This window comes from Lepidothrix coronata, unplaced genomic scaffold, assembly GCF_001604755.1.
Source record: "Lepidothrix coronata isolate B3197 unplaced genomic scaffold, Lepidothrix_coronata-1.0 Scaffold29, whole genome shotgun sequence".
Taxonomy (NCBI): domain Eukaryota; kingdom Metazoa; phylum Chordata; class Aves; order Passeriformes; family Pipridae; genus Lepidothrix; species Lepidothrix coronata.
The window spans coordinates 5,858,000-5,870,970 of NW_016690209.1; the positions used below are offsets into that span (position 1 = coordinate 5,858,000).

General features: G+C 47.1%; 2 protein-coding genes across 2 annotated transcripts in view; one reads left to right on the plus strand and one right to left on the minus strand.

Annotated features, from left to right (window-relative positions):
• The window catches only part of LOC108495214 (phospholipid-metabolizing enzyme A-C1-like), an 8,176-nt gene extending 5,045 nt beyond the window's left edge, over nt 1-3,131 (plus strand). The window contains exons 2-4 of the mRNA XM_017810656.1: nt 1,935-2,145; nt 2,341-2,609; nt 2,992-3,131. Of these exons, the coding sequence (XP_017666145.1) occupies nt 2,028-2,145; nt 2,341-2,609; nt 2,992-3,111 (507 nt within the window). The 5' untranslated portion in view covers nt 1,935-2,027 and the 3' untranslated portion in view covers nt 3,112-3,131. The remainder of the gene's footprint in view (nt 1-1,934; nt 2,146-2,340; nt 2,610-2,991) is intronic.
• A 3,899-nt stretch (nt 3,132-7,030) lies between these two features.
• LOC108495210 (probable cation-transporting ATPase 13A4) overlaps nt 7,031-12,971 on the minus strand; it is a 45,171-nt gene continuing 39,230 nt past the window's right edge. The window contains exon 31 of the mRNA XM_017810648.1: nt 7,031-7,312. The gene's annotated coding sequence lies outside the window, so the exon portion shown is untranslated. The remainder of the gene's footprint in view (nt 7,313-12,971) is intronic.

A 12,971-nucleotide genomic window follows, 5' to 3' on the forward strand; every position in this document is an offset into this window, starting at 1 on the left:
AGAATACTGCCATTACTTCAGCTGGTGAATTTTCTTGTACTTCTTGGAAGCTGTAGCATTTCACTGAATGCAGGGGTTTGCTCCTGTACCGTGCTTGTCTGTGCAGTCAGGCTCAGGCTGATTATTATTTGGTTGCCTTTCCATCAAGCCTGGTGGGTGCATTGCCAGGATTTGGTTGAACACTGCCTGAACCACGAGGTGAGTGTTTGAGGAGGAGCAGCAGAATCCATCACTTGCCATAGAGTTGGTTTTGCTCAAGATGACCTCAGAGCTGGAAGATCCTAAGAATATTCAGTGTGGGAATATTCACGCATTCTGTTTGGTTTTGGTTGTTTTCTGTCTGCCCTGACAAGTGAAATTTCTGCAGGAGATGACAATGTTGCAAAAAAGATTTAAAACCCGTCCTTCAGAGGCCTAGGATTCTTGGTGTGGGGGGAAAAGGGATAAGAGGCTCAGAGATTGTAGGAGAACTTTTACAAAGCAAGCTACTGCATTATAAAATTATATTATGATAACATGTTCATTATTATATTATTTTATTATTATGGTTATGTAATTGACTGGCTAGATTATCATAAATATTAAAATAATGTAATAGATAAAAAATTGTGTAAGGAATGTGTAAGAAAAAGTCACTTGCTCCTATTTCTGAGGGGGAAAACCAAAAGGATTTTACAGCCACTCATGATGGAGTGTACCCATGGGCCACCCTGGGAAATGCTGGTGACAATGGCACTGGGCGGCCCCTTGTCCCAGCACTCCACAGGCTGAAAGAGAGGAGATTAAAAAGAGCAGGAGAGGAGCCACCACTACACCTGCCCATGCAGTACGGTTGGCCCTGGAGAAGGCAGTGGCTCTTTCCAGAGGACAATGCATATAGAGAGGGGTTGAGGCAGAGTACACAGTGCAAAATGAGGATGAAGTTTTGAAAGAGGCTGTAATGGGAAAGGAAATGCTTCCACTTTATTGAAGACAGTGCTTTCCCCTCGGTACCGGGGGCCACAGAGAGGGAGCCAGGTGTGAACACTGGCAGCACCTCCTGTGGCTGCAGCTTGGCTTTTCCTGGCATTTTCTCCTCCACGGTGTATGTGGACGGAAAGACACAGAAATTGGTGAAACAATACAGCAGCTCCCAAGCCAGGCTTTAATCAGCAGCCAGAGGTTCTTGTTCTGCAGTCAGTGCTGTTGCCCTTCACTGGAAGGGAGGACCACTCGAAGGTAGAGGCTCCCTGCAGGGTGGCGGTGCACGCCATCCTCGGCGGCAGGACCACAGTTCCCACCCAACGGGTAGTTTTGGCAACACCCTCGGGAGCGGAGCCCCGAACGGAGGGGCAAGACAGGACGGGACGGTTCCCAGGCAGAGGTGGCAGTGACGCCAGGAAGGACCCTGCCCTTCTGGCATCCGCGGGGCGTGCCTGGCCCGTCTCCATTTAGAGCGGGCCGGCAGCGCGGTGGCGGCAGCAGCGGGACGGGCGGTGGGTGAGCGGGGCGATGTGAAAGGGCAGGGAGCGGAGCTCGGGGGATGCGAGCGGGCGTTTGCCAGCAGGATGCGGCCCCGTCGGGGGCTGGCGGCGAGCGTGGCTCTGGCGAGCGGCCAGAGGTGTTCCTGGGGACGGGCTGGGCACCGCGAGCACCCCCGGGGAGCTGCGTCCCGCAAGCGGAGCGGGCCCGGCAGCGGCACAAGCCGAGCCCCGAAGGGAGCGCGGGCGGGACGGGAGCGCAGGGACCGGGCGGCGGCGGAGGGAGACGGGGAGGGTGGCGGGGGAGCCGATCTCATCCTCTGGGTGGGAGGGGCGGCCCTTCCGTGCCTTGTCCTGCGCCAGCGGGCGGGAGCGGCCGCCCCGAGCCGGGTCCGGCGCGGAGGGGCCGCCGCTCCGGCAGCTCATGCCCTCGGTGCCCGGCACTAACGCCCTCCGTGCCTGCCGTCCCGGCAGGTGCCTCTGCACACCCCACACCTCCCCGCTCCGCTGCGCCCTGCGCTGAGCCAGACCAGCTGCACCGCCGTGTCCTGACCGAAGGCTCCTGGGATGTCACGCCACAGGCACCAACCTGAGCCTGGCGACCTGATCGAGATCAAGCGATCAGTTTACCAGCACTGGGCCCTCTACTTGGGGGACGGATATGTCGTCCACCTGACGTCCGCAGGTAAGGCTGGTGCAACCTGGCAGGGTGCAGAGGAGGTGCTGTGGTGCCCCGGGAGCCCTGTCTCCCTCTGTGGGCTGGTGGTTGACCAAAACTGTGTACATAGATGGCCATTCCAGGAGCAGTCAGAAACCCATTTGAGGTCTTGGAGGGGCCACATAGGTTCTGCCTGGCTTATCTCCTTCCTGCCTTTCCCAGATGAAGGGATCCGATGCCTGTCAGCCAGTAGTGACACAACATTGAGCAAAAAGGCCAAGGTGAAGAAGCAGCTCCTGAAGGAGGTGGTGGGAACTGATGACTGGGAGGTCAACAACAAGTATGACCGCTCCCGCACCCCCCTCCCAGTGAAGGAGATCATCAAGCGTGCTGAGAGCTACATTGGCATGGAGATGACCTATAATGTGTTCTGCGAAAACTGTGAGCACTTTGTGACAATGCTCCGCTATGGCGAGAGCGTCTCTGACCAGGTAAGTACCATGAGATAAGCCCCTCTGTGCCTCACACACCTCACACACCTTCTTGCTGCTCCCTGTGAGCCCCTGGACAGGGACACAGCCCACAGACTGCCTGGGGACAGTCAAGTCCTGGGTGTGGGGTCCAAACCAGCACTGCCTCTGGCCTCACCAGACACCCTAGAGCAGGAGGGTCACTGTGGTCTGTCTGCACCCTGACAGTGCCCTCTTACTGAATGCCACAGCCTAAGAGCAAAAAACCCTTCCGTTTATCGGGTAGATGTCTCTCATTCTTTTAATTGCCCTGATTATCCCTGCCTGCTTTTCATTAGCATGCCTGGGGGTAAATATAATTGCTTCTTTTGTTTCCAGCCTGTGTTTTCCTTTCCCTTTACAGGCCAAGATAGGAGTTGGTAGTATGCTGGCACTAGGAACTGGTATTGTTGCCTCCGCTGTTATTGCTGTCGCCTGCGCTGCCTTTGGCTCGCCCAGGGACAAATCCAGAGAGAAGAAGTAGTGACGGCTTGTCAGGAAGAGCTCAGAGCAAGGCAGGGAGCCTCTGGCCACGGAGGCTTTCTGCCCAGCCTTTGCCAAAACTGCCATTGGGCCTACTAACAACAGCTACTCTTGCTGAAATAACCAAAGCAAAGCAGTAATAAAATGTAAAAAACCCAAAATAATATTGCCATAAAATCCACTGTGCTTACTTTGAGCTGTTTTCTGTTTGCTTTGAGAAGTGGAGTTTCTGCAGGAGATGACAGTGTTGCAAAAAAGACTTAAAACCCGTCCTTCAGAGGCCTGGGCTTCCCGGTGTGGGGGGAAGAGGGATAAGAGGCTCAGAGATTGTAGGAGAACTTTTACAAAGCAAGCTGCTGCATGTTTATTTTTATAGTATTTTATTATTATGCTTTATTTAATTGACTGTCTAGTTTATCAAAATATTAAAATAATAATATAATAGATAAAAAATTGTGTAAGGAATGTGTAAGAAAAAGTCTCTTGCCCCTATTTCTGAGGAGGAAAACCAAAAGGATAATCCTGTGGGATTGTGTATGTTAGGATTTTGAAAGCCTCTAGACAGGATTTTACAGCCACTCATGATGGAGTGTACCCATGGGCCAACCTGGGAAATGCTGGTGACAATGGCACTGGGCAGCCCCTCGTCCCAGCACTCCACAGACTGAAAGAGAGAAGATTAACAAGAGCAGGAGAGGAGCCACCACCACACCTGCCCATGCAGTACGGTTGGCCCTGGAGAAGGCAGTGGCTCTTTCCAGAGGACAATGCATATAGAGAGGGGTTGGGGCAGAGTACACAGTGCAAAATGAGGATGAAGTTTTGAAAGAGGCTGTAATGGGAAAGGAAATTCTGCCACTTTATTGCAGACAGTGTTTTCCCCTCGGTACCGGGGGCCACAGAGAGGGAGCCAGGTGTGAACACTGGCAGCACCTCCTGTGGCTGTAGCTTGGCTTTTCCCAGCATTTTCTCCTCCACGGTGTATGTGGACAGAAAGACACAGAAACTGGTGAAACAATACAGCAGCTCCCAAGCCAGGCTTTAATCAGCAGCCAGGGGTTCTTGTTCTGCAAGAGAACGTTCTGCGAAGTGACAGGGCACAGAGTCAGTGCTGTGGAGGGAGCGCTAGGAAGCACCGCTCGGACGTAGAGGCTCCCTGCAGGGTGGCGGTGCGCACCATCCTGGGTGGCAGGACCACAATTCCCACCCAACGGGTGGTTTTGGCAACACCCTCCGGAGCGGAGCCCCAAAGGGAGGGGAGGGACAGGACGGGACGGTTCCCGGGCAGAGGCGGCAGCGACCTCGGGAACGACCGTGCCCTTCTGGCCTCCCCGTGGCGTGCCCGGCCCCTTTCTATTTAGAGCGGGCCGGCAGATCGGTGGCGGCAGCAGCGGCACAGGGGTGAAGGTGAGCGGAGCTCGGGGGATGCGAGCGGGTGTCTGCCAGCAGGATGCGGCCCCGTTGAAGACTGGTCGCGGGCGCGGCTCTGGCGAGCGACCGGTGTTGTCCCGGAGCCTGGGGACGAGCTGAGCACCGCGGGCACCCCCGGGGAGCTGCGTCCCGCCAGCGGAGCGGGAACGGTCGCGACACAAGCCGAGCCCCGAAGGGAGCGCAGGCGGGACGGGAGCGCAGGGACCGGGCGGCGGCGGAGTCGGGGACGGACATGACGATGTTGCAAAAAAGACTGCCTGGAGACAGCCAAGTCCCAGGTGTGGGGTCCAAGCCAACACTGCCTCTGGTCTCACCAGACACCCTGGACCAGGACGGTCACTGTGATCTGTCTGCACCCTGACAGTGCCTTCTTACTGAATGCCTTCATCTAAGGGTAAAAACCTGGATGTTAACCCTTCTGTTTATGGGGTAGATGTCTCTCATTCTTTTAATTGCCCTGATTATCCCTGCCTGCTTTTCATTAACGTGCCTGGGGGTAAATAAAAGTGCTTATCATGATTCCAGCCTGTATTTTCCTTTCCCTTTACAAGCCAAGATAGCAATTGGTAGCATGTTGGCAGTAGGAGCTGCTGCTGTTGCCTCCACTGTCTTGGGCTCGCCCAGGGGCAAATCCAGAGAGGAGTACTCATGGCTTGTCAGGAAAAGCTCAGAGCAAGGCAGGGAGCCTGTGACTGTGGATGGTCATTGCCCAACTTCTGACAAAACTGCCATTGGGCCTACTAACAACAGCCATTCTTGCTGAAATAACCAAAGCAAAGCAGTAATAAAATCTAGAAAACCATCAAAGTAATATTGCCATAAAATCCTCTTTTATGCATTTGAGTGTAGCTTTGTGTGTGAGTTAAATACTTCAGCCTTTCTTCTCCCATCCCTTTAGAAAGAGTAAGTTGAGCATCACCATTCAATGTGACCCCAGCAGCACCAGCCTGTTTGCCATATCTGCTTTTTTTTTCGTTGCTTATGATGATGTTTTGGTAGTTTGGGAGCATTTGCAAGCAAAGTATCCCTTCCTTCCCTGCCACCTCTGCTCCAGTGCTTTGCTGAGGACTGATGCAGGCTTTCTACCCACATCCTCTTTTTCTCAGCTGACTCCTGTGGGCTTTTTCTGTGTATAATGGATTTTAACCTTAACCTTCTGACACAATAAAATAAAAGTATTGCTGAGCATATACTATGTGTCCTTCAGCTGAGAGCCTGGAACCCCTAGTTCCCAGGCCTACCAAAGGGCAAGCAAGGCATGTAAAGTGTCTTAGAGCTGGTGCCTGCAGTGCCTAAACTGAGCAGCTCCTGGGAGGATGGGAGGTAGGAAGGAAGGGCAGATCTTATAGGCTGTATCTCTCAGTGTTTTCAAGGACTGCTCTGATTTGGACATCATGGTGGTTTGCTTGGATTTGCCTGCCTGGAGAGTGTCCCTCACAGATTCATGCCCCAGTTTCTTTCTGTGAAAGAAACTTCTTTCTTTTTCTTTCTTTTCTCTTTCATCTCAACCTTCAGGTTTATTCCTTTGTTGGCACTGCAGTACAGACTGAACACATGTGAGGCTGGGCTGGGCGAAGACTCTATCATTTCATCATGAAAGTTATTTATCAGAGTCCTCTCTTCTCACTCACAGACACACACACACACACTCACACTCACATATTCCCCTCTAAGAAGATGATGGCTGACAAGGTATGTCTGCCAGACCACAGCACAGCCCATTACCATTTAGTCTGGCATGTTAAGAAGACTTTAAACAGATTTATTTACCTTTGATCACCAGTAGCATCCCCTGTTACCAACACAGGAACATAAAATGAATCTGGAAGCAAGCAGCCCTATTAAAAAGCACAATGAATCCAGGACCTGTTGTCCCTCTGGTCCTTCAGAGACTGTTCTGTTTCCAGCACATTATACCTTGTTCTCAGCCTGATCATAATTGGCTTATTAATTAATTAATACTTGAGAGACACCGTGAAATTGCTAAGCATCACTTAAAACCAACAAACATTTATATCTTATTAAACATACAATAGGATATTTTGTAAGTAGAATTAAATTCCTTTACTGTCTCCGCCTTACAGCATCCAGCTTAGCTGACAGTTAGGGTTATAATACATTTAAAAATGTGAACATTTAAGAAAGAGTAATTATGCAAATAGGCTAATGACATGCATGCAGACAGCAATGGTTCCTCCTCGCATTTTTGGCAAATCAACAGCATATTCCCAGCTGGGTGCACATTGGACACATCTACAAAAAGAGCTTTACATTGTTATACCTTACAGAGGTGTTTTTTTTTAATTACATGAACTTATTCTGTCATATACATCCAGGTCTGTTCTGCCGCTTATTTGAGCAGACACTGCCTGTAAGGGTACCTTGGTGGAAATCACTCTGGCACTGCTGTGAGCTGCCTGCCTTTTGGTGGGCTCCAAGCCTCTTCAACATGCACCTATTTGGTGGGGCCTCCCTGAAGCACTGGAGGAGGGCCAAGAAGACATTTTACTATGTGCCTGTGGTTGGTCCCACTGGAGGAGTATTTTATTTGTTGATACTCATTAATTTCATCTCATTAATTTGCATCAGATAGTAATTTTCTCTCTGTCCTTTGAGGAGGTATTGGGAATGTGATTCTTCTCCTCTTGCAATGAATTTCTTCTTTCATTCATTATGGCATGATTATCTCTGTGGTGCTGAAGTATCTGATGTATTAACAACTACTAATGAAACCTGGGGGTTGATATGGGGTGTATGACTTGTCCTGGCATCTGCAAAAGATTAATATTTTGAGCTTGGCATCACATGCAGTGCAGAGCTGAAGTCTCTCATTGTATTACAGTAATATGAATTAAATAGTATAATTCTGAATGTAGTCAACTTTAATGTTTACATAGATGTTATTCCTTTAGGATTTCCAGGATCTTTAGGCTTGGAACTGAGATGTAGCCTGACGGGGTTTGAAGGAGTCCCTAAAGACATAGGAGTGTTGTAGCTCTGATCATGGATTTTGCTTCACGTCATTTACAGAACATAAGTGAGATTTGATGAGCACCTAAGTCAGCAACGCTTAATTCCAACAGAAGGAGCATTATCCTAACATTTACATGATGAAAGGTTTATTGACTAGGTTAAGAATATTTATTGAACTGTGCTGAGAATGACATAATTGAAAATCCCTGTGCACATTCTCCTAGCCCCCTCAGGGTAATTAAGAGCACTCAGGATGCTACTGACTTCTGTTTGCCTTGAATTAGCAGTGACCTCTGTGGCTACCCCTGCCACAGCAGTGGCCAGGTGCCTTCCCCAGAGGGAAGGAGCTGAGCAGGAAGCAGGGACACCCATTGCACTCTGCCTCCCCAAACACACCAAATGTCTCTCTTGAGCAAAAGGTTGAAGGAGAAAAGATGACAAGATAGTTAAATGTAGAGAACCAGAACCCCTCCAGCCTAGGACATGGCAGCGAGAAGAGCAGCCCCTTTCCTTCTCATGTCTCCTCCCACCCATGCTATGGTATGTTTCTCTGAACATTAAGTATGAGGAGCTTGGGTCAAATTTTGTCCCCGAACCAAGGTCATGCCTTGCAGTGGCTTGATGTTTAGGGCTAACACTGACTTCTGTGCTCATACACTGCCTGCTTGAACTCAAGTGATGCAAGATCAGAATCCAAAAAATAAAAAAAATACATATTCAGTGTATCTGAGTATTTTCACTTTCTGCTCCTGAAAGCACATTAATCCTACTTGTTTTTAATGTGGATAAGAAATGCACATTACACAATGGCAGTGTTCAAAAGCCCAAGACAACTGTGAATTATTCAACCCACAGTTTTTCTACCTCCTGCTGCAAACTACTCTAATAGTGAACAACTTGCTATCAGAACAGATAGAGACATCTCCCTGTCAAGGAACCTGCACAGGACCTTGGCATGTCCAAGTCCAGTGCTGCACCTGGGAGCATCCCTTCATTTACAAAGCAGCTTACATCAATCAGGACAGCATCACAGAGGAGAGAGAACTTTTTTCCATCTAAAAGAAACGCTTCTCCAGGGACTAAGCAAAAAGATTCCAGATTTTTGCAACCTGTAGAACTGTAAAAAAAAAAAAATTACCTTTACTTGTGCACACATCTTGGGCAGTCAAATTAAGTTTCAAGGCACACACAACATCACTGACCATCTACGCTGCATTATTCGAAACCAGTGCTTCTTAGAAATAATACTGGCTGAAAAACAACAGCACACAGATCAGCCTTTTAAACATCTCTCTCCAAGCGGTTGTCTTCAGTTTCATTTTCCTAGTGTCCATAAAACACTTTGACCAAGAAAACCTATGCAAGGCCTTTATATCTCCCATCACCCTAGCAATTGCTCACCTCAGTGTCTTTTGGGGGGCAAGAGTAGCTGTAACCCCTATTTTATGGGCAAGGAACTGAGACTAGCAAAGAAAGCACATACCTCGATGGGAGTCATATGTCTAGACACCTTAAAAATCACTCACAAGCTTCTTGACAAGCTTGTGGAAGCAGCCTATAGCAGAGCCAGGAAGCAGGTCTCAGAAGGCCAGAGTTGTTATCTAGGTGCTCGTTAGTGAAATCCAGGCTGTTCTTGACTTTTAACACAAATTACTTGGTTCATCTGTATTATTACAGATGCTGCAGATACAGATGCATCATTACTACACCATACAGGCTGTGCCTGCACTGTTTGCTGCCCAGCCACCTCACTTCCCTCTGCCCCATTCTTCCTTTGCTGTGCAATTCCAGATACATTTCAACATGTTTTTTCATTCTACAGGCTGGTGAGGAAAATGAGATGCAGATGACTCACCCTTGCTCTTGGTGCAGATGGTAACCTGAACTTTGTTATGCTCCTCAGAGTGCAGCTTGATCGGCTGCTGTGGATGGGAAAGCAATTGCAGTGTTGAGACACCAGTACTCAAGTGAAGCAGGAGGTTACAATTCAGCGGTCACACTAACAGCACAGAAACTGAACTTCACTGAGTTGTCCAGTGAGGTTTCACATCACTTGTTAGAAGTCAGGGTGTGAGTTTATTGAGTTAATGTAGAACAAGCTGCTGTGGGAACATGGACCTAATTTTCTATTTTATTCCAATTCACGCCACTATATCTTCCTGGACCTTCAAAAGGCAATTCCTGTTTCATGCCACAGTCAGCTCCCTTAACTGCAGCATTGCTATCTGCAGTCCCTTAATAGAGGGCTTATTTGTGCTCAACAGTTTTCCCCTCACTTGGAGAACATCAACAGGACAACCAAGTTATGAAGACTAACATTACAAAAATGCCATTGCAAGAAGAAATACAGAAATTCTAATTTAGCTGGGTGTCTGTGCTTTGTCAGTTATTGCCATTAAATTCACACAATTAAATATCCTGAGATGAAGTCAATTGTCATTGCAAGACCATAAGAGAGAATGTTTTATCCTGATTTAAAAATTGCAAATGCAAAATGATTGACATGAACACTCTGAGTACAAAGGTACACTTGCATCTCTGAGCACTAGTTCAGCATGGGAGTGATAGTCATCCTACAGATGTTAGAGATACAAAAACGTGATGTGCAGCCACCACACCTCTGCTGGCAAAAGTCCCAGTTATTCACAAAGCCCTTTCCGTGACCAGTGAGAGGCAGTGATATAAATATTCCTGGACAACACTTCATCTTCTCAAGGAACCTTTCAAAGGGCTGAATCTTGCCTTTTTCCAGTAATTTAGTGCAGGAACAATGATTTTAGCAGTGAGTTTGGAAGCAATGTGAACTGTGCCTGGCTCTGAAGCAGCATGGGATTATGACAAAGAGGTCAGCGAACCTCAGAGCTGCCACCCCTTCACCCTCACCACCACCTCTATCACATCACTATCTGCAGGAACTGCAGTTCTCAGTGCTGATCTCTAACTCTTATCCTCAGTTTATTTTTACTTTTACATTTTAACAGTACAGAAGAACACGATATCTAATATCCAGACCCGGGAGATTAAACTGTTGCCTGCCAGACTCCTATCAATCCTTCCCATCTCTACTTTCATTCACATAGTTTCTCTTTCTTTCCCCTATTATATCCTTTATCCGTGTGATTTTTGCCTTCACTGGGTATTTTTAAAGCAAGTTCAGAAATCAAGGAAATGTTTTCCAGCTTCTCAGCATGAACATTCTGCAATGTCAACCGGAAGCACCAGGAAGGTCATCTAGCTGAATGAGGATCATTTTGCTGCCAAGACCTGTTACTTGGCAAACCTTAGGAGGACTAAATCCTCCTGAAACTACAGTAGGAGGCAGACTCACTGATAAAGTACCCCTTCATAAAGTTCTACAAACCCCAGGTATCAGTATTCAGTCTTCTTTAATTCTTGGAATGTCAAGACCCCCAGGTATGAGTCTTAACTCTTCTGTAGAAATACATCTGTAGTAATATGGCAGAATACACAGCAATTAAAAAATAACCAGAAAGAACATATAAATAACTATTTGTTTCTGTGACAGGTGGAATTGCTGGCAGAGTTCAGGATGGGGGGCTGGCAGGCTGCACAGCAGATTCACCCATCTCTGGGCATACACAGTTAAGCCAACAGAAATGATCAACAGGCATATTGAATGTAGCCTTGGCTCAGCAACAGTGTGAGGGTGAAGACTTAGAACACACAAAAGGGGTTTAAAATCTGCAAACTTGACTGGAACACATGTCAGGGGATGGACATAACACATGTAAGGAGAGACTGACATGTTTGTGGGAACATTTCATTACAGCATCCAGGAGCCTTAAGAACCCATTTAAAGGGCTGGTTTTCTATTCCAAGGCTTTTCCATGGCTGTTTTAGAGCATCAATAACCTCCAGCTCTGAACTTGGCAGCTTATAATTAGAAGCTGCTGCTAACCAATTCCTTTAGGCAGCAACTATTCTGGAAACCGAAAGTCCAGCTTGAGGGACTGTAAATCACGTGATTTCTCAGCACAGCCGTCTAACAGAGCTGACCTTTAGAAGATCTCTAAATAATTCCTACTCAGGAGAGAGTATCCAAAAATGTGGGGGGGAGATGGAGAAGGGGGGAGTGGGGAGAAAGAGGGGAGCGAGAGGTGGGGAGGAATACTGAATTAACATAAAAGTCTTTAAAACTTTGTGATTTAAGAAAGTCATTATGAATATGATATTTATTTGGGAAAAGAAGAATTGTAAAGAAAAACTAATGGTCTATGAAACCAGCAATAATCAGGCTTACACTATTGCTAAACTGACAGCCTAATTTCCTTGTACTTCCATACTTTTAGCTACTCTGCATTGTGTCTGCCTTATAAAACCAGTCATCATTCACTTTAATGTGTTATGTTAAAATAGGCCACAAGCCCTGCTGATATCTGAGAACATAATTTTGGTTATTGTGGTACCTAACTAACAACAAAAGAATTAGATGAAGGTTTTTGAGAGATTTTCCCCCCACTTGACTTGTCTGAAGAAATGACAGACTTTTCTGTAGAGCTGGTGGAACTAGAATAACCACTGGAAGTGCATTCTGCATAAACATTGGGACTGAAATGAATTCTTCATCTGACAAATTTGGTTCCTCCATGAAAATTTAATACATTCTTCAACATTTACTAGGACAAAAGACAGACACTGAATCAGTGTGCCAGCCTTCAGACACTGAAGCTGTATCTGGACTGAAATACCACAAGCTTATGAGGACCAGTCTGCCTCCAGGCACCACCATTATTATTTCAAGCAGGAAGTTTCAGCCTTGGATAGAAATGCAAGGTTCAAATTAAATAAACTTTTTAGAGTGCAACACTGGAGTTCTCTTCAAAACCATCTCCAGAGGGCACTGAAAGACTGGCAACATCAAATCCAATGAATTTCAGGAGCCCTGGAGCTTTTCACATGTTTTGTAGGGTTTCGAACATACTCCACTGAAAGTTCAGACATATACTAGCTTAGAGTCCCAGCATTCATACCTCTTTTCCCTTTCAAGGACATTCATGTAGCATCCATAGTCCACTAATGTGAACACAGATGACATGATGGTATCCTGCATGCAAAACCTCTCCTTATGGTCTGGCAGAAATACATGTAAAGCATTTATCTATGCAAACTCAGCAAGTAACCATTCATAACCGTTTCCCCTCTTATCCACAGGATGTACTTGTTCTATCCTCTGTGGAGGAAGATCAGTCCTGCAGTGTGTCCCTATTTATGCAGGAAAAAAAACTTGTGTCTATGTCATAGGAGAATAAAGCAATTAAAAATAGCAATTTTGCAAGTATTTTGCCCTGTTCTAGAGCACACCCATGCTTTACACTGCTGTTGAGGCCACAGGCAGCAGCAGCATTTCTCTGGTGCTTTGTACTACCTTTGGACTACTAAACCAAGGCTATTAAAGCAAAACAAGTGTGCCTTGGCTGTACCAATAAAATTTCTCTG